Source organism: Bemisia tabaci, chromosome 5 (assembly GCF_918797505.1).
Source record: "Bemisia tabaci chromosome 5, PGI_BMITA_v3".
Taxonomy (NCBI): Eukaryota; Metazoa; Arthropoda; class Insecta; order Hemiptera; family Aleyrodidae; genus Bemisia; species Bemisia tabaci.
The window spans coordinates 42459601-42478917 of record NC_092797.1 but is presented as its reverse complement, the minus strand read 5'-3'; the positions used below and the strand labels follow the sequence as shown (position 1 = coordinate 42478917).

At 39.9% G+C, this 19317-nt stretch overlaps 1 protein-coding gene across 6 annotated transcripts in view; it reads left to right on the top strand.

Moving 5' to 3' along the window:
- Positions 1–19317, top strand: part of fus (epithelial splicing regulatory protein fusilli) — a 220160-nt gene that overhangs the window by 142202 nt on the left and 58641 nt on the right. For 5 of the 6 annotated variants that reach the window (XM_072300752.1, XM_019054503.2, XM_019054502.2 and 2 more), the window contains one exon: positions 7599–7827. In XM_072300752.1, the coding sequence (XP_072156853.1) occupies positions 7599–7827 (229 nt within the window). Of the gene's footprint in view, positions 1–7598; positions 7828–16623; positions 17255–19317 lie in introns of those variants that run through there. The other variant, XM_019054505.2, reaches the window with a different exon arrangement.

Below are 19317 nucleotides of genomic sequence, written 5' to 3'. Positions count from 1 at the left end.
TTACTTCATTTTCGTCAAAATCCTCATCAATCCTGAAACAAATTTATAACAAATCCGTTTTAGGTATATAGCCAGAAGAACGAATACGAGCAGTCCATAAAGTTCTTCCAGATAACGATTTCGAGTGAATGATGAGTTCATTTAGTCGAACGAACCTAACCCACGCGACAACCCGTGCCAACATTATTTCGTGGTGACCCATGCGACGCGCGCGCCCACAGACCGTGAAGCAACTTTCAAGAAGATGGCCAACACTAAAGACCATCCGAGGGAGGCTCAAGTTTTGAGCCACCGCGTAACACAGTAGTCGTTTCCCAGACGAAAGAACGTAACTCTAAGTTTTTTAAAAAAAAACTCAAACAATCCAGTTTTTCATGAGGATATGACTGCAATTTCAGACCCGAATTCAACTGATTATTACGTGTAATGAACAGAAAAACCAGTAAACTTTTTAGCCAGAAGTGCTCAAGAGTTCCCCAGTATAAGTGCAATTTGCAAGAGGGAGTTTTTTAACTGGACGTATTTCTATCAAACGGAACTAAGCGCCAATTTAAGTTCCTCATGAGGAATTCAGAATCCCGAATAGCGCGTTCTGTCAAACGGACCTAAGCGCCATGGAAAATCATTGCGAGTATAGGACGAAATAAGCCGGACGCCCGATTCCGCCGCCAATCCAAGCCCCCTCTACCTTCCTCACCCTTTGGCGCTTAGGTCCGTTTGATAGAAATACGTCCAACTTTGAAATGTATTTACGTTCTTTTATCAAGGAGATGACGAACGGTTCAATTTAGATAAGTTTCTGTCGGATCGCTGTGCACGAAATTTCGCTTCCATTTTACAATCAGAATCAGTTGATTTAGCCTAGTTTAATGGTCATGAGATCGTTAGTCGTTAAGTACCTCTAAAATTCTGAATTTACTTCATTCAATAAAGTCACTCTCCTCGAGCTATTCCACCGTCATATCGTTTCGTCGTGCTGAATGCCTGATCGTACATTTTCTACGTCATTTTCTAATTTTCTAACACCTAGTGAGTGCATTCTATCAATTTCAGCTCCCATGGATATTGTAACAAAAAATAGCAACTTTTTAGGCACAGTCCCTACACAACCATGTAAATGTTTTCGATACTTCAAGAATACATGATCTTCTCCCCTCAAAAAATCATGTTGCAGTAAAAATATGCGGAGTCATGGAAGGAACAAGGTGGGAAGTTCCTTAAAATCCCGGAAAAACCAGGGAAAGTCTGTCTCTCTCATTCAATTTTGAAAAGACAATGAAATCGGCGCAGCGGTCGGCATGTAACACATATTAGCGCCTACATAACTGCATGAATACTTCACGCATTGCGTCGAAGACAACAGTGCGATCAGCAGCGGTTAACGTGAAACGCATAGCGCCTACAAGACTGAGGGAATACACCATGCATTGCCCCAAACACAGTGCGGACTCTTAAAACTCGAATTTTCTTGTTTTGTAGAAAATTTTGAATCGGTCCGACCGCATTCATGTGTTCCAAAGAAAAACCTCGAATTTCCCACCGTAAACTCCTCTTTGGAGGTATTTTCATACGCATCATGCACCCTTAAAGACTTCGAAAATTTCAGATTCGAAAACCTTAAAAATTCCGGGGTGAATCGAAAAATCATAATTTTCATGGCAACTTGTCACCGGAGAATGATGATATCAGAGAAACGCATCGAACAAAACGCATCCGTGACGAAAGCCCCCCGCACCCCGGAGTTCAAAGTCTGCGCGCTGCGCTTATTTTCTTCTTCTCTTTTTTGCTGTCTCGTTACCATTCTCCAGAATTGCCCCCCGCGCGGCGGGTGACTAGACACTTTTCGTCGCCAATTTTTCTGCGCGCGAAAAGTGCAATGTAATTATGCAGCCGAACGACAATTACCGACGTTGCCGGAGCGCCCGCCGGAAGGTGATAAAACCGGTGTTTTCGGCTCGCGCCAACGACAGCCCGCGCACAGTGGATCAAGTTAAAGAGAGAGATCGGGCATGAAATATTTGACTAAAACTGCAGATTTTGATGTTAATTTCATCACATTTTAAATAATGAGGACTGTCTCTGAAAGGAAATTTCACGAGGAAACCACTGAAACCATGTTTAGAACCTTAAAATTTTGTATGAACGGAGTTACAAGCGTTGCAAGTCTCTAAATTTTGTCCAAACTCTCCTATTAATTGACTCGATCCAAGAATTCAGGGTTCTATTTGATCCGGTTTTTTCTTGGTAAAATTACCATTTATGGAATTGGTAATTTGATCATCGAACTTTCTCGGTAATTTTACTGGACCTTGGTAAAAACGCCAATATTTTTTATCGACTGTGGTAGAATTACCGAGATAAAATGGCAAAGTTACCGGGAATTGATTACCATAAAAGTGGTATTCTTACCTGAAAAAAACAGTAAAAATACCGGTTTTTAGGCAAGCTTACTAGTCTGTCCTGGTAAAATTACCAACAATTGGTAAAAAAAGTGAGACGGTAAAGGTACCAACGGACCTTGTTAAAAACGCCGAGATTTTTTTTTTCAGTGGCACTGTGCGGCGTCTGCAAGTGCGGTTATACCGGCGCCGAAGTTGCCGAATCGTGCGGGAAAACACGAGAAATACAGTGGTTTTGTAGGACGATGTGGCATCGGTAGCGGCGCAGAAATTCTTATGCGGAGCCGGAACAAAGCCCCGCGGCAAGGTATCGTGCAAGTGACCCACTATGCTCACTGCACCGCGCTCGGTTCGCGGCCAGTCCATATTCTGCCATTTCTTAACATTATTATAATCAGGTGCCCGGTTTTGCGCTTTTGCACGCCCCTCCCCCCTCCTTCCCGCCCCCCGTGGAGAGGGGTCTCGGGGGCAAGACACTTCAACACTTTCGCTGGTTTTCCGTCAGCGAGCTATTAAAAACGTCTCCGTCAGGAGGGTCGGTCTGCGTGGTCTTACAGTAGCTGTTGAGAACATTACAGTGCGGCGTCTCAATTAAAGAGTAGACTTTTAAAACTTGGTGAGCCCTAACGGATGTTACTACAAGATTGTACAGTTGTTTCTCTCGTCAGGGGGATCGAATATTCGCCTATGTAAAACGATTATGGTTCTAATAATGAGTCTAAAATTTACCTCAAATTTTCCATAAAAAAGTCCACAAATTTTGAAATTGATGGATTAAATCAATAGGTAAAGGCAGGGCCGTTTTTTACATTTTTAGCGCCCTAGGCTAAACTTAGGGTGGCGCCCTTAAAAGTAGGCGCTATCGGGGGGGGGGGGGGGTCCCCCAGACGCCCCTCCCTTCCAGATCAGAAGGAGGATGTTAGGTGTCAGGAAAATGTTCAAATTCACCTTTAAAAAAACACGATTTTAAACAGTTTTGAGATATGTTTACGTTTGCAAGTTAGTTTTGGAAAATAAAAAGTAACAAAAGACTCATTAAATTAAAAAAAAAGAAATTCTCAAAGATTTTGCGCCCTCAGAACGTTGCGCCCTAGGCTACAGCCTATGTAGCCTATTGGTAAATCCGGCCCTGGGTAAAGGGGATGGATAGGAAATGAAACGAGCTTGTTGGCGGAAGCGGGTGGTTGGAATGGAGAAAGGAGGGAAGTAATAGACTAACTAAAAACAACCCGCTGGTTCATCATTTTCTCCTAAGTCTTCAACAACCACCCGTCTCAACCTATAGGGTCGCTTTACTTCCCTTCGTCTTTTTTGTCAATTGAAGCGCTGGGTGCAGAAAGGGCATTTATTTTATTGTGGTGACTCGGGACCTCCGTTAACGTTTCATCCACCTAAATCAAGTGCATGAAATTCGTTGAAACTTATATCGAATTTTCCTTATGCTTCTACAATGCTGAAAAAAAATTCAGAAAATTCACTCAATAGTTTCCTCTCTAAAATATAAATTAGCAGTGGAGATTCTGAGACATCGCAAACAAGAAATGCCCTTTCTGCACCCAGCGCCGCAATCTTTTTGTCGATCAATTTCAATAATCAGACCGTAGGGAAAACCAGGGAATTAGGGACTTCTGGAGTTGTGGGAAAGCAAAAAAGTTATGCTTAGTCCTGGAATGGAAAACTTTTTTTTTGGAAATCCTGATTTCTCTCTCTCTGTGAGGGTACTTGAATCGAGATACGTGGTTTTATACCGAATTATGATGTGCATCTGTAAAACAGACCTACATCGAGCACTGCAAGAGGAGCCTTCTTATGAAGACGTCGTGGGTAGTGACGCTGCAGCACACGTTTGCGTCGTCTCGTCGCGGCATTCGCCGGTCAATGGCGTGCGTTTGTTCGGTCAGTAAGTGATTACTTGCCAGAAATGACGTTTTCATAGACTCGCAACGGAGCGTAGGAAATTAACCGAGCGCGCGAAATTGCATGCGAATCTCACACTGCACTTTACCTTCGCATCTGGGTTAAAGTGCGGAACAAAAGTGAGGAGTTAATCGTGTCGTGTAAGGAGGAAAAAAAATTCGCGATTTGTTTTCATTCATGCATTTTCCCCGCTCTTTTTCGAGTTTTTCGCTCCTCGTCTTTCATTCTTCAGCCTGTCGGTCTGAAAAAGTGGCATAGTTTCGCGTGAAATGAATTAATCGAAGGGTTTCACCGATTGGAAACTGGCGCGGGTGATACTTTCACGAATATCAGCGATGGCGTTAACTTGCTATCGCACCTACTATAGGGTGCCAAGTTCTTTAAAATTAAGGAAACCTTTGAAAAGCAGGGACTTAGGTCCAACCCTTAAAAGTGCTGGAATTTTGCTGCGGAAACTTGAAATTTGATCTTCCGGTCAAAGCATTGCATTTTTCAAGATCAAGAGGCTTAGCGGTTGAAATTTTTCGTGAATAAATTGTCTACGAGAAATCATGCCTCCCAATAAATTGAATGGTCTGGGAACTTGGAAGGTGTAAAACAACTCGGCACCGTTGACAATAAATATGTGTCGAGCTCATGAGAAATGAAAGTTACCCAAAAAAATTAGCATATCCAATTTTGTTTAAAGAGTCAAGTTCAAAAATCATTCGGAGCTTCTAGGCTTGGGCAAACTTCATGAGGGGACCGCAAGGCTGGCTGAGCTGTAACCTTGTACAATTGATCAAATCAAAGTATAAAATAAAATATTCTCATCTGTATTTTCTGAAGGGATGAGACGGGAGAGGGTGTTTCCCAAAAAGCTGATTCCAATATCGCTTTTGATTAGCCTTATCTTTTCACCTCGATATCCAAACGCTTCCGACGTGATCAAGGAACCCTAGAATTAATTGTGGTCCGACGCCTAAAATTTTTTCGCATCAATTAAATTGAGCTGATGCTGCTTGCCCAGGCTGAATGTTTATTCTCACCTTGCTGATTTCAGGTAAACATGTAATGAGGAATTTTCCCAAGATAGAAATGGGTTAAAGGGTCGGAGGTGTCAGTCGTCCATTGTGTTCACATCCTTTGTCCAATCCAGGGAAAATTAAGTCCGGAAATCCTGCTTGAGTCCAGTGACATAATCCGAATCCGAGTATCATACTCGAGATCTGATTTCTTGACTCCATCTTCGTGCCACCTCGATCTGGTCTTACTGTCATGTTCCCAGCCAGTGTTACCAGTTCGGTGCACAGGGATAAGAATCACATTTCCGCCGGCTTTCAACACCGTAACGCGCGTTTTCCCGTTTCGAGCTGGCAACTGTATGTCTCCAACTCATCTCTGAGCGTATACCTGTCTCTCGCTGTCGGGAGTTGAAATTTTTTGTTTTTTTGTAATTTTGGCCCTCGGAGTTTTTTCTAATGCAACAGCTTTAGGCAAACAGGGTGTCTAGCATCAGGATTTTCCCGATTCAATCAGGATGTGAGGTAAATCAGGATTTAATCCTGATCTCATCAGGATTTGAGGAAAAATCGGTCGTAAAATCAGGATTTGAGATAAGTCGGCTGTCCGATCGGATTTTTTGTGCTTTCGCATACGCTTTTGCAGAAATTTTAATTTTTCTCCCTAAATACTCAGAATTTGATCAGGATTTTGAAAAATTATGAAATCAGGATTTAGCAGTCAAAAATCAGGAAAAATCAGGATTTCATCAGGATTTCCCAAAATGAAAAAAAAAAAAAAACTAGACACCCTACCAAAAACAGAATTTTACAACAGTGGGATAGCCGAAAATATACGTTAAACAATCTCGGAACTCCATCGCAGCTACGATAGAGTTCGGCTCACATTGGATCGAGTCATTCAGAGAGGTCAGACATGAATTTTTTTTTAACTAAAACTGCAAATTTTGATGTTTAATTCGTCAACTTCTAAATTTGAAGGGGTGCTCCTGAGAGAAAATTTCACGAGAAAACGAATGGAACCACTTTTAAAACTTCAAAGTTTGGTATAGATGAAGTTGTAAGCTTTTAAAGTTTCCAAATTTTGTTCGATTTTTCTTATTGACTCGATCCACTGTGCGGCTCTGAGAATAGTTGCTAAGCGTACAGAAAGGGAAGAGGGGTGGGTAGTTAGTTAGTTACTTAATTTAATAAGACGATCAGCAACTATACACACCGAAAGTCACCGAAGTCGAGTATAACATAACACTGGAAAAAAACACATTGGATCTTAAAAACATTGACAAGAAAAAATACTCTTGATTCAATCAGATTCAAGCTTAAATCAAGAACCAAGCCCCTTAAGAGAGGATTTCTTTTTGATTTAAGCTTAAATCTGATTGAATCAAGAGTCCTTTTTCTTGTCAATGTTTTCAAGAGTATGGACTCTAGATCCAATGTGTTTTTTTCCCAGTGAATAACATATACATTCTACTCATAAAATACATTGAAAATTAAAACCGAACTCCAGCTTTGCTTCACATGGTTTACCGACCAGTGGCTAGTGCACTATCGGTCCGACACGCAAGTTTCAAGTCCAGAGGCTGTGTGAAGAGTCGATGATTGATTCTAAACATGGCGTGGGTGCAGAGAGAACCCGATTAATACGCGTATTCGTCACGAGATTAGTCATTCAATCCGAGCCACCTTTTATCTGAAGATCCATGCGCCTTCTCTATTTCTTGTTCTTTTCATCGTAAAATGTCTTTTTTTACTCAATTCGGATCTGATAGATATCTCCTGACGCCAGTGTTAGCTGCGCCAGCATGCACTTACAAATTTCCATGTTTTTTGTTAGATTTTCTTTGGTTGAATCAACTTAGATAATTCGTGCGATCATCAAAATCGTGGGTTTATTCAACCAGAATGTTTGGTAAAATCAAGGAGGTTTGGTGAACTCAACTAGAACCCTAGGTTACTTCGAGATACCTTAGGATTAAGTTAGTGTCTTGGTGACGAAATGTACACCTGTTTGCTCCCTTTCGTTCATCAGTTGTGGCTTGCGAATGGCCAACAGAGTGGATCATTAACCTAAAAATCCGGGTTCGATCGAGTTTTTCAACTGATTCGTTTAGACACTTCAACCGGAATGGGTTTTTTTTTATCCTGATGCATATTTTTCTGTTCTTAAAATTATTTATGCGATGTATTTACTTATTTTTTTAATTGTTGAGTTAACTGTGCTTTTAACCTTTTAATTATATATTTAACTAATAAACTCGTGTTTTTTTTTCTGTTTCAGTTTGACAGTTATGTCCGATCAATTAAAGTCGAACCAAATTCTCCTGCATTTAGATTTGTAACGGATGGCCAATTACCTTTAAGACAGTGCCTGCATCCTGAAGCGTGCAATAAAGAAATAGAACTACCCGACTGTTATAATACATTCCATGACCTTAGGAAAGATTTCAGAAAATTTTATAGTGTTCCTGAAACAGAAGAGCTTAGTTCAATTTCAGATCTAATTAATTGTATCCTTTTTATACCATACACGTTTTTTATTTTAAAATCAACCAATTTCACGATAAGGTAGGTGCCTCTTTTCTTTTTCTTCACTTTGCAGCCAAGATTTTCATAATGAGGCAGTTCGGCTGGTGAGGGATTGGCTTAAAAGCTATTGCACTATATGTAAAATTTCACCAGAAAAACGATGAGCACAATAAAAAGTTTTGAAAAAAATTGCTAAGGGGAGAAAATGCGATTTTAAAATCGTGCCCCTCAAAAACGTTATTTGAATCCGGGCCGTGGCGCGAACGCCGATTTTTGACGTCACACCTCAGGTGACCACCCTTGGTTTATTCCGAGTTAGTCCGAACAATATGGCTGCTGCCCGGTTTGTTTATTTAGCGAAAGTTTCTAGCTGTATATTGTGATTTAGTGGTAAAATTTGACGAGAAATTTGTTGAAACATTTGGTTTCGTCCGAAATTAACTCTTTCTTGATGAAAAAAGGCGTTAAAGTTCGCGAAATTTATTCACCGGGCGTCCGCGAGTGAGCATCGGCTATCGGAAACGACGGGCTCGTAAACAAACGAAGATTGATAACAGGAAGGATCCAAACAACTCGGAATCTTTTGATTTTCTTTACCTTTAAACCATTTCTGACTTCTACAAAGCATCTGAAAATCAGTTTTATCGTATTTTACAATCTGGAGCTAGAGTCTATCGGCTCATTGTGATGTGTATTCAGAGTATTCTGAAACAGAAAGTCAGTTGTCATAAGTTCACACCCAGACATTCTTTTCTTGGATCATTCGCTTTTCATTTTCGCCTCAAATCAAGTGTTTTGTAGTTTCCTTATCTGAAGTATGTGGTTTTGAATTCATACAAGAGTTTGAAGTTCATCTGTTTTAGCATTAAAGCCTATTGAGCCCTCAAACTTTACCGATATGATTACAGTTCAAGGTTCCTCTGGTCCGTACCAAGTGATTAGGTACACATCAAAGATGTGTCCTATGGTTCTTCAAATTAACAGTTCAGAAGTAAATTAGAGACTACAGTAACTTAATCCACTCCTGCCCTTTCCTTCAGTGTTTGTTCGTGTCTGTTCTTTATGCGTTACCACTCTAGTGCATACACCGGTAATGTAGGTTAGATAGGTATTATCGCATATTTTCTACTAGCAGTACCTTCTCTTAAGCGTTCTAATTTAGCAAAGAAATTCCACCAGTTGCAGAAAATTGTGTGCGTAATGAATAAGTGAATATGAATACCTCCTTTTGGTGACTCAAAGTTTCTCAGATCCGTCTTAAGGAGGTTTCGCATGTAGGTGCATGATCAGTTTTGCCAGATGAAATTACTGCCCTAGCAGCTTCAAATTTATACTTTGATCTCTGATTCACTAATAAATGACACTTTATGGTGTCATTTATATTTAATCAGTTCAAAGCTAATGCGACAATAAATCATCAAAGGTCCGATTGAGGAAGAAATTTTCCGGTGAGTGCCACGGCTGAATCAACATTCCAACTAGACTTGCGAAGGTATCAACCAGGAAATGATCATCTGTCTGGAAGTGAAATTTTTTTCATTGCATCATACAGTTTAACAGGTAAGATAATTATAATTACTGAGGTACTATCAGGTTAAATACACAAGTTTAGTGTAACATTTAGATTTAAGTATGTTTAACTTTGTGGATAATGATTAATGAAAAAGCGTGGAAAAGTAGTGGCATGGCTAATCTGAGAAAGTACTTACCTAGATTCACTAAGTTTTAGTCTGATTGCTTCTCTTGATGTCCTAATGGAAAAATTATTCGACAAAATTTCTGAAATGTGTGCGATATTTATATCTTCTACATGCCGAAAATTTTGTGAATATGTAGAGCGTTAAGTCAACTTGTTTTCCATTTAAAATCTAAACTGAAAGTAGAAGTTTTGAACACCGTAGTCAATACGTAATTGAGGCACTGGATGCAAAAAGGCCCTTTCTCGGTTGCAGTGTTTGAGAGTCACCTCTAATATTTCATTCTTTGAAAGGAAAGTGAATGCATCAAGTGAACTAGTTGACTCTCAATCAGAAATACCATGAATAGTAGGATAATCATCTCATAATTGTCTCTTATATATGAAAATAAAAACTCTGAAAGTTATCTGAGAAAGCACTTGAGATCGATTTCCATATTCTTAGATGAAGCCTGCGTTTAAAATCACAATATTTCAAATTTTCCATAGTGCTTAAGGCCTGCAGCACAACCTTATCTTTCAAGGCAGGAAAAACACCATGGAACCTCCATCATTGCCAACTTCCAGCTTAAGGCTTTCAGATTACTTCATCCGTGTCTCAGTGGAGAGAAGCTGTAGGATTAACTCATTCCCACGATTTCGTTACTTCACCTACATTTCATGTTGTACTCCTCTTCAAGTATATGACTGCAGATGAGCAGATTTAGAAATTTTTAATGCACTCCGCATCTAAGAAATGAAAGAGCCTTAATAGAATTATCACTTACCATATAGGTATCACTTCCTCATGAGTCTGTTTGGGTTGATACCTTCGCAAGTCTAGTTGGAATGTTGATTCAGCCGTGGCACTCACCGGAAAATTTCTTCCTCAATCGGACCTTTGATGATTTATTGTCGCATTAGCTTTGAACTGATTAAATATAAATGACACCATAAAGTGTCATTTATTAGTGAATCAGAGATCAAAGTATAAATTTGAAGCTGCTAGGGCAGTAATTTCATCTGGCAAAACTGATCATGCACCTACATGCGAAACCTCCTTAAGACGGATCTGAGAAACTTTGAGTCACCAAAAGGAGGTATTCATATTCACTTATTCATTACGCACACAATTTTCTGCAACTGGTGGAATTTCTTTGCTAAATTAGAACGCTTAAGAGAAGGTACTGCTAGTAGAAAATATGCGATAATACCTATCTAACCTACATTACCGGTGTATGCACTAGAGTGGTAACGCATAAAGAACAGACACGAACAAACACTGAAGGAAAGGGCAGGAGTGGATTAAGTTACTGTAGTCTCTAATTTACTTCTGAACTGTTAATTTGAAGAACCATAGGACACATCTTTGATGTGTACCTAATCACTTGGTACGGACCAGAGGAACCTTGAACTGTAATCATATCGGTAAAGTTTGAGGGCTCAATAGGCTTTAATGCTAAAACAGATGAACTTCAAACTCTTGTATGAATTCAAAACCACATACTTCAGATAAGGAAACTACAAAACACTTGATTTGAGGCGAAAATGAAAAGCGAATGATCCAAGAAAAGAATGTCTGGGTGTGAACTTATGACAACTGACTTTCTGTTTCAGAATACTCTGAATACACATCACAATGAGCCGATAGACTCTAGCTCCAGATTGTAAAATACGATAAAACTGATTTTCAGATGCTTTGTAGAAGTCAGAAATGGTTTAAAGGTAAAGAAAATCAAAAGATTCCGAGTTGTTTGGATCCTTCCTGTTATCAATCTTCGTTTGTTTACGAGCCCGTCGTTTCCGATAGCCGATGCTCACTCGCGGACGCCCGGTGAATAAATTTCGCGAACTTTGACGCCTTTTTTCATCAAGAAAGAGTTAATTTCGGACGAAACCAAATGTTTCAACAAATTTCTCGTCAAATTTTACCACTAAATCACAATATACAGCTAGAAACTTTCGCTAAATAAACAAACCGGGCAGCAGCCATATTGTTCGGACTAACTCGGAATAAACCAAGGGTCGTCACCACCTGAGGTGTGACGTCAGTTCTCAGCCCGCGCGATTCAAACAGCGTTTCAGAGACCTTCAATTTTTGGCATTTTTGAAGTAAGATTTCTCAGGCCAGAGGGCTCAAAAAAAATCTGAAAAAAATTCTGTATACTCATTTCACCAAGGACTTTCATAATATGTAATAAAAAAATTCAGCCGAACTGGCTCATTTTAATCAACTCGATCCTCTTAGTGATACAGCGACGGTCGTTATTCACTATTTTGATGCCAGTCTCGGTCACTAAGTTAGTGCGTATTCGATTTCTTTAGGGTTGGAAATGAGCTGTTTTGAATTTTACGAGTAATTTCATGGTAGTACGAGCGTTTCCAGTTGGCTCGTTTTTATGAACTAATCGCGCATTTTTTTCTTAGGTTCGGTATATACTCGATTCGTACTTTCCCGTAAGCTCATGAACATAGACTCCAAATTTACAACGCAAGAACTTTTCTTCCATGGGATTTTTAACGTAGGCATCGAAAAATTATCCCCCAATGTCATGAAAGTATCAACCCGATAGTTATGGAGAAAATATGATGTCTTTCGTTGAAAAGTAAATCTCTAAAAAGCAAAATTTCGAAAATGTAAATATTGGAGGAAACAGTTTTCCACATAAAAGGCAATCTGCCGTACAAACCATAGCTAAAACATAACTAACACCTAGTTTTTCTTGAAGTGTGCATTCAAAGTCGGAAAAAATAGTCACCTCCCTAATAATCCACAGTCAGAGGTTTGGGCGAGGCTGCTGTGTGCTTAGCGCATGTTAGGCCGCCCAAGAAACGCCTTCAAATAAGTGCGTATGCAACCAGCGTATTCGTGCCAACGCGGGTGCTCCTAAAATCCCAATAGCGTCGCTGATGGAAAATTATCATTTTCCGTCGCCTTTCTGTCACTCAACGCAGAGTATAAGCTGCAGTCAGGTTTTTTCCTCGGCTCCAAATCCTGACGTTCAAATAGGTCCACCAGACCGACTAATTTACTCTAATCGATTAGTCAGTCATTTGGTATTCCGTTGTGTTTCTTGCTGCCGCTGACTTTGTAGTCGATGTCGCAACTTTTGCTGCTGCTTTCGTTTTTTCTTTCGATTCCGGTTATTGTTTTTTTTTTTTTTTTTGTTGAGGCCGACCGATAAGTGTTTCTTTTCTCTCTGTCTTTCTTCTTCGCTGCTTTTGTTATTCATGGAATCTTTCAAAAGAAACCCTACATAATTTTAGACATTCCACATGTTCTTACTTGAAGGTAACCATATTCTCGGAAAGCTTTCATTCACTTTCGTTTTCTGCGTTCCGCAATTATCGAGTGATCTTTTTTGAAAACTATGAGGACATACTTGATGACGCTTAGTAATGACTTTTGGTAATAGGTGACACTAAAATGTCTTAAAAGTAATTGATAATTGGATTGCATTTTGCAAAAAGGAACCACTAGCATTGCAATGATGCTAAGATTGTGCAACTTCATGTTTTGCAATAAAATTGCGGAAATCGTGAAAAACTATGAAATTTAGATGGTAATTTTTGTCTTAAATTTACAGTTTTTAGCGAATAAAATAGAAAATATTAATGGATAATCGGGTTTTTCCTCCAAGACAAAAGAAGTTGCACAATCTTATCAACATTGCAATGCTAGTGGTTCCTTTTTGCAAAATGCAATCCAATTGATTCTGGACGAAACCTAAACCAGGGAGAAGAGGTCCTGAAACCGATCCTTCGAGAAAGGTGATTGCTGCTAAATAATGTAAGACTCTCGTTTAGAAAGAATGGTCCCTTGCTGTCCACCCTCCCTCTCCCTTTCCACACCCTGGGCAAACATATCTACGTATCTACGATCTTGCTTCTACATCTACTTATGCGTTACGGGGAAAAAGCGACACCAAATCCTGCATAGAATAAAATCCCGTTGTCTACGTAGGCTTTTTCTCCGTATTGGAAATTTTATGTGATTTTGGAGGAGGAGTTAGCCAACACACGAGAGACTGGAGGTTTGTTAGGCGCCCCCTCCCCTCCTTCTCTCTCATTCATTACCACATTTCAGATTAAAGAGAGACATTAAACACTTGCAATGACTCCTCGAAGCATCCGAAGATATGTTACAACGCCGATCCGAAGGCTGCAAGGTAATAACAGTCATTAGGCTGAAGAATTGAAACACATGCTCCTGAAGCACATTAAGGGTAATTACACCTTTGAAGGCATACGTCACAATAAAGGCAAATGAAGTAGTGTCAGTTGCCCCCAAGACCGTTGAATGATGACACAAGGAGAAAAGGGCAACCCCATGTTTGCCGCCCTCAAACTGCAAAATCACTTGCACTTTCTTGCAGAGTAATATAATTAATTATTTTAGAGTAATTAATAATGTCTTGGCCAGATGTATCACTCTCTAAGAGAAGACACGCCTGTCGCAAATGTGAATTGATCATTTGTCATTGCTCGCTGAGCATTATGTCATCAGAATTCCTACCGAGACTAATAGATGATGTACTTTTTTGTAGGGATTCAGCGGTAGAGCCGCTATGGAACGTAATTTTTCGGGCAGCTGTCCAAAGAAATTTCGATCTCTAAAAAAATACTTGATTATCAGTTTTTGAGATTCTGACGAATACTCTCATTTGGTATGAATGTTCAGAATTCTATGCGTACAGAATGTTCTCTTTCTATCAAGTAAGTCCAATCTATACTTGAGGAAGTTTGCAGCTGTTCGTAAAATTGAAGATTTTCCAGTCACATCATTAAGACTGTTCACCCTAAAAGTTAGTTTTAAGATGATGCAGAGCAAAGAAGTTTGGATTTCGTTAACTTTTGTAATTTCTCTTATATTGAAGGTTCATAAAAAAAGGTTTAATCACTCGAACTTCGAGAGTGATGATGGGAAGGGTAGGACGTTGCTTACTTGCGACTAGTTTACTGTGAAGGACTTCATGCTCTTAGCAAGGAATTGTTCTATCAATTTTGGATCTTGGAACTTTTTTAAGAAAAAATCCCCGAAAGTTACATCACGTGGCGCCGTCTGTTCAGTGTAAACTGCCAAAAAATTGATCTACTTAAAAGCCCTCTATTTCGGAGGGTATGCAACTTGATCTCTGGAGAGTTAAAATAGTTGCTCGAGATGTAAGCGAACTTGCGACGTTGAGAGGCATGGCGCTTAACGCGACGCGGAGCCTCTGTTGACTGCTAAAGAAAGGATCCATCCAAAACTCCTTCATTTCAGAGGGTATGCAATTTGATCTCCGGAGAGTTTGAATAGTTGCTAAAGATAAAAACAAACGTAGTCTCGTAGTCGCAAGTCTGTACTTGCGACTACGAGAGACACAGCGCGTCGCACCACGCCGAAGCTTTAGATTTGAGCAAGCTACACTTCGAAAGTAAGTCCCTAACGAAAATCGCAAGTCATTTTCTCCTCTGATTTGCAATATTCACTTCAAAATATTCACTCCAAATTGCAAAATGTAGTCCAATTGTGAAATTTTCCTCGAAAGTATTGAAGATCCTTTTCATATGAGTAAGTAAGTGGAAAAGTGTTTTCTGCAAGAGACCTTATATTTCCGGGAAAAAAGCTTCGTAGAGGAATCGTGTGAAACTGACTTAAGAAAACCTCTCTTATCCTGTAAAAAAAACTCATGAACTTGGGCACCATGACCACAGCGCAAATGGTAGCTCGGTCGAGATGCAGGTCGTCGTAACTCTTAAGAGGCATACATCTCGCTTCTAAACCCTGACTGTTCTCAGTCGAGTGTGTTTTAGCACCAGTCATTATAACTGGCACTGATAGTAAATGTTGTTACATAGTTGCCGTCTTTTATGCCAACCTTCTCGCTCGACATTTTTCTCATTTTCGTTTTTTAGGAGTAACGCTTGGCATGAAAGTGCATCATGGCGTCGTAAAAGAAAAGGCAACACAGGCGGTCGACTCACCTCATGAATTTTAACCTTCCTGAAAGAAACATTTCCTCAAAATGTGGATGAAAATATTTTTATTGTATGGTAGAACGAGATTCCAAGTTGGTAACAGAGCGTGGTTCGCCTGCATCTGAGCAGGTAGGCAAAAACAGATCCTAGGCGTCGAAATAGTGGCATCCTCAAAGATAGAATTGATACACGATTCATATTTTTGCATCTTCATGAAGATTCAAGATCTCAATCATACAATTGTTACAGTCAATCCGTTATTGTTGCACTTTCAATTGTTACCGTCGTGGTTAGAAGTTTTTTTGATTTTTTTTTGTGGCTCTCGATGTGACTGTCTCACGATAGTACATCATCGCATGAGCTCTGAGAGTTTTCGTTTCAACAAGTTTTTTTTACTTCAGGTGAATTTTTTGTCTGAGTTTTTAATGTATTTGACCTTTGGGCGACTTCTTTCTCGTTAAATTTGAAGCAACTCGCTCAAATAAATTTGTCCTACTTTTCTCTTTACAACTAGAAAACGTGTTGTTACCTAGTGCAGCAGCTTCAGTGACTCAAAAGCAGTTAGACTGATGATTGAGTGTCAGATGTGAATTTGTGTAGAGCGGATGTACCTTGACAAAACTTTAGAGAAAGAGGTATCACACACAAGAGAAACTCTAATCTGGAAGTTCCCAACGATTTCGATGGCCAAGGGGAAAATTGCAAATCCACATTTCAACGTTTCAAAATCTCTGACTGCGTTTTATTTATTTATTTTTTTTTTTTTAGGTAACTTGTGGAAATAACTCCAAAAAATTGTCTGAACATATTTTTAAACAAGTCAAAAAAGTTCACTGAAAATTTTGAGCAAAAAATATCCGTCAGTTTTCCCAGTAAGAATAAAACTTACGCAGTAATTTGCAGTGCCATTATCAGCCGTACGCATTTTTCGACTTCAGCCATTTATTTGTTCTCACGAAATTGCAAAGGATCCCTGTTAGGATGACGCTCTCGCACCTTCCTGCTTTCCATGGCTTTTGCTACGACGTGACGTTTACCTTCTAGGTAAAATTGTCCCCCCCCTCCCTAGTTTGGACGCTATACGTGTGGGACCCAGTAACGCATCGCGCCTGCCGTATCGACAACAGCACTAACTGGCAAGCATGGAAGCTGATAAGCCACAAGTGCAACTTGTTGCAACTGCCACCGCGCCGTGGATTGGATAGTGCTGCCGTGTTTTCCCGAGTGGCGATTATGTAAACTACTACCGGCGCTGTTATCACCACTGCCTGCCAGCGCCAGCCGCGTGCTTGCCTCTTGTTTACCCCTTTTCACAGTTTTTCAATCATCCAGTCGCTTGATCTCTGATCGGTCGTGCGTGTGGCGTGTCAACAGATTTCCTTCGTTTCAGCTGCAGATTCAGTTTTTCGTGGCCTTGGTTTATCCTTCGTCCCGGGAAATCGCTTCAGTTCTTCTTCTGTCTCGTCTAACTCGTGTTCGCCGATTTTCTGTCGTCTCAACTTTCTGTATCTCCACGAAGTGTATAATGTCAAGTTTCTACAGATGAGTGTGACTCACAAGTTAAAAATTTATTTCGAAAATTTGTGCTGTGCACGCGGCACCTGAGTGTTTATAAACAGTTTTGTGGAACTAACCCTGTTCGGCTTGTTCGCTGATTTTGCGATTCGTACGCCTTTTTTTCGTGATTTCAATCCCCGTGGTGTATCATCATTTACACCGATATTTTACGAATTCCAAATGAATAGTTTCCTATGCCGTGATATCTGCCTAATGTAAGTACTTACTTTCTCCAAAAACTATCTTTTTTGGGTCTCTAAATTCATTTCTGGTACCAATCAACTCGCGTATTATGCATCAGGCCCTTGCCTCGTTTTTTATCTCCCTGAGCTCTAGGTCTGTGTGCATTCGAGAATCGCATTATGCAAAGTTTCTCCGCATTTTCGTGACAGGCAATTGCATGCATAAATGAGATCGCATAACCTCGTATTCGTATCGTTTGAATTTGTATCAACGTATTAAAGTTCTCGCGTTCATATCTGAATATAACTGGAAACGGAAGTGAGAAATCAAGTTCGCCTTCAACTCGATGGATACAATTTGCGCGGCTCAGGAGTTGAAATAGTTGTATCACGCAGTTTGGCTAAGCGCGATGTTCGAAAGGCGAGTGACTTCAGTTGTAATCTTTGTGTCTTTTTTCCTCCTTCGTGTAACTTTTACTCGATTCTCCTCGCAGAAAAATGTTTTATTCTTAACGTTGAGAAGAGTCCAGTGATGTAAGTAATTGGCAATATCTCAGATAAAGTGTTGCGTAATTCTATCAATTGCTTCGCATTTGTTGCGATATAGCTCAGCATTTTGACCCATGGATTGTGACACTGTATGAAGTTTCTGTATCTCTTGCCTTAGCTTGATTTATTATTGTATGTCAAGACCTATATTCAAGCCCGTTATGAAAATAAAAATGATTTTTATTGACCAAATTCATATGAAAGTCCGGAAAAAATGGTACTAAGGCGGTTTTATTAGATGATCTGTAATATATATCTTGAAGCCATTTTGTCACTCGTCGAAGTATACTTCGTGAATCTATTAATAATCAATTTTGGTAACTGCTTGTTGTTGGAATAATTTGACGCGAATTTTCCCACCTTTAGGACAAATCAATCAGAAAATTGGGTCTTAAATCCATCTCTCAAGGTGAGACAATGAACAATGAGCATGCTGAGTTAAGAGCCGTCCGCTTCAACTCTGAGAATGTGTGATTCTCAAGTTTCACTTGACTTTTTCTCACATCCCGACATGCAACCTCCGTATGAAAAGCCAGTGCATGCATTCACATTGTGCATGTTTGATATTTCCTTTTTTCGCTGTTTCATCCTTTTTGTGCTCACTCCTCCTGTCTCTGAAACTATTTGGCTCTCGGGGTGGTGCGTCCGGGTGGCCACAATCAGAAGAGGGGAGAGAGGGGAGGTCAGGGAAATTTAATAGGTCGCGGAAAACTGAGGGGAAAATAATCAAATGAATCAAAAGTCATGGAAATTTTTGAGCACTGCAGTGGCGCATTAACTTTCGTGTTACGTTCATGACTCGAGTTTTTCTTTTAGGCGGACCTGAAAGTCTCAAAATCGTCATTTTCTTGTCCCAAATTTTCGAAAAGTCAGAGAATTTTCACGAAATTGGTTCGGGAAACCTTGGCAAAGGCCAAGAGTTCCGATTCCTAAGTTGCACGGATGGTTCTTCATACCCTAAAGGTTGGGTACTTCAGAAACTGGATTCTCCATGAGTGGGAAACGGATTACAAGCCAAAAGCTCCAAGGATTCAGATTGATTTTACCAAAAGAATTCAGAAGCTCATTTTTCCCCATTAAATGGACGGAGTTAAACAGAAAGGAACCAAGTCACATCGGGATCGAACCGAGAAAAAGAGGTTTAAAGTTTGGCTCCTGCATAAGACTCAATGTAAAAGATTAACTTCAAGTTCAATTTCTGCAAAATTTGCTCCAACAAAAACTTTGAATTTTTGGCAATAGATAGTAGAGCAGTGGTTGAGTTCAATACCACTCAACTCAATTTTTTCCAAAATGTGGGTTGGTTCCTTTCTGCTTAATTCAGTCCAAATGTCCTGAAATTTTGAAATCATCTGCCCTTCACGTGGATAGAAATATGCTCATCATCTTAAATCTGTCTTTCCATCCTGCATCCTAAATTCGGATCGGAAATCCCAGCGCGTGAGATGGAAGCAGAAAGGGACCGGTTGCCGAAGGTTCATCTGTTCCGTGAACCTTGAACCCTTAATCACCCTTAACCTTTGATAATCAGCTCGTGAGTTTCTAAC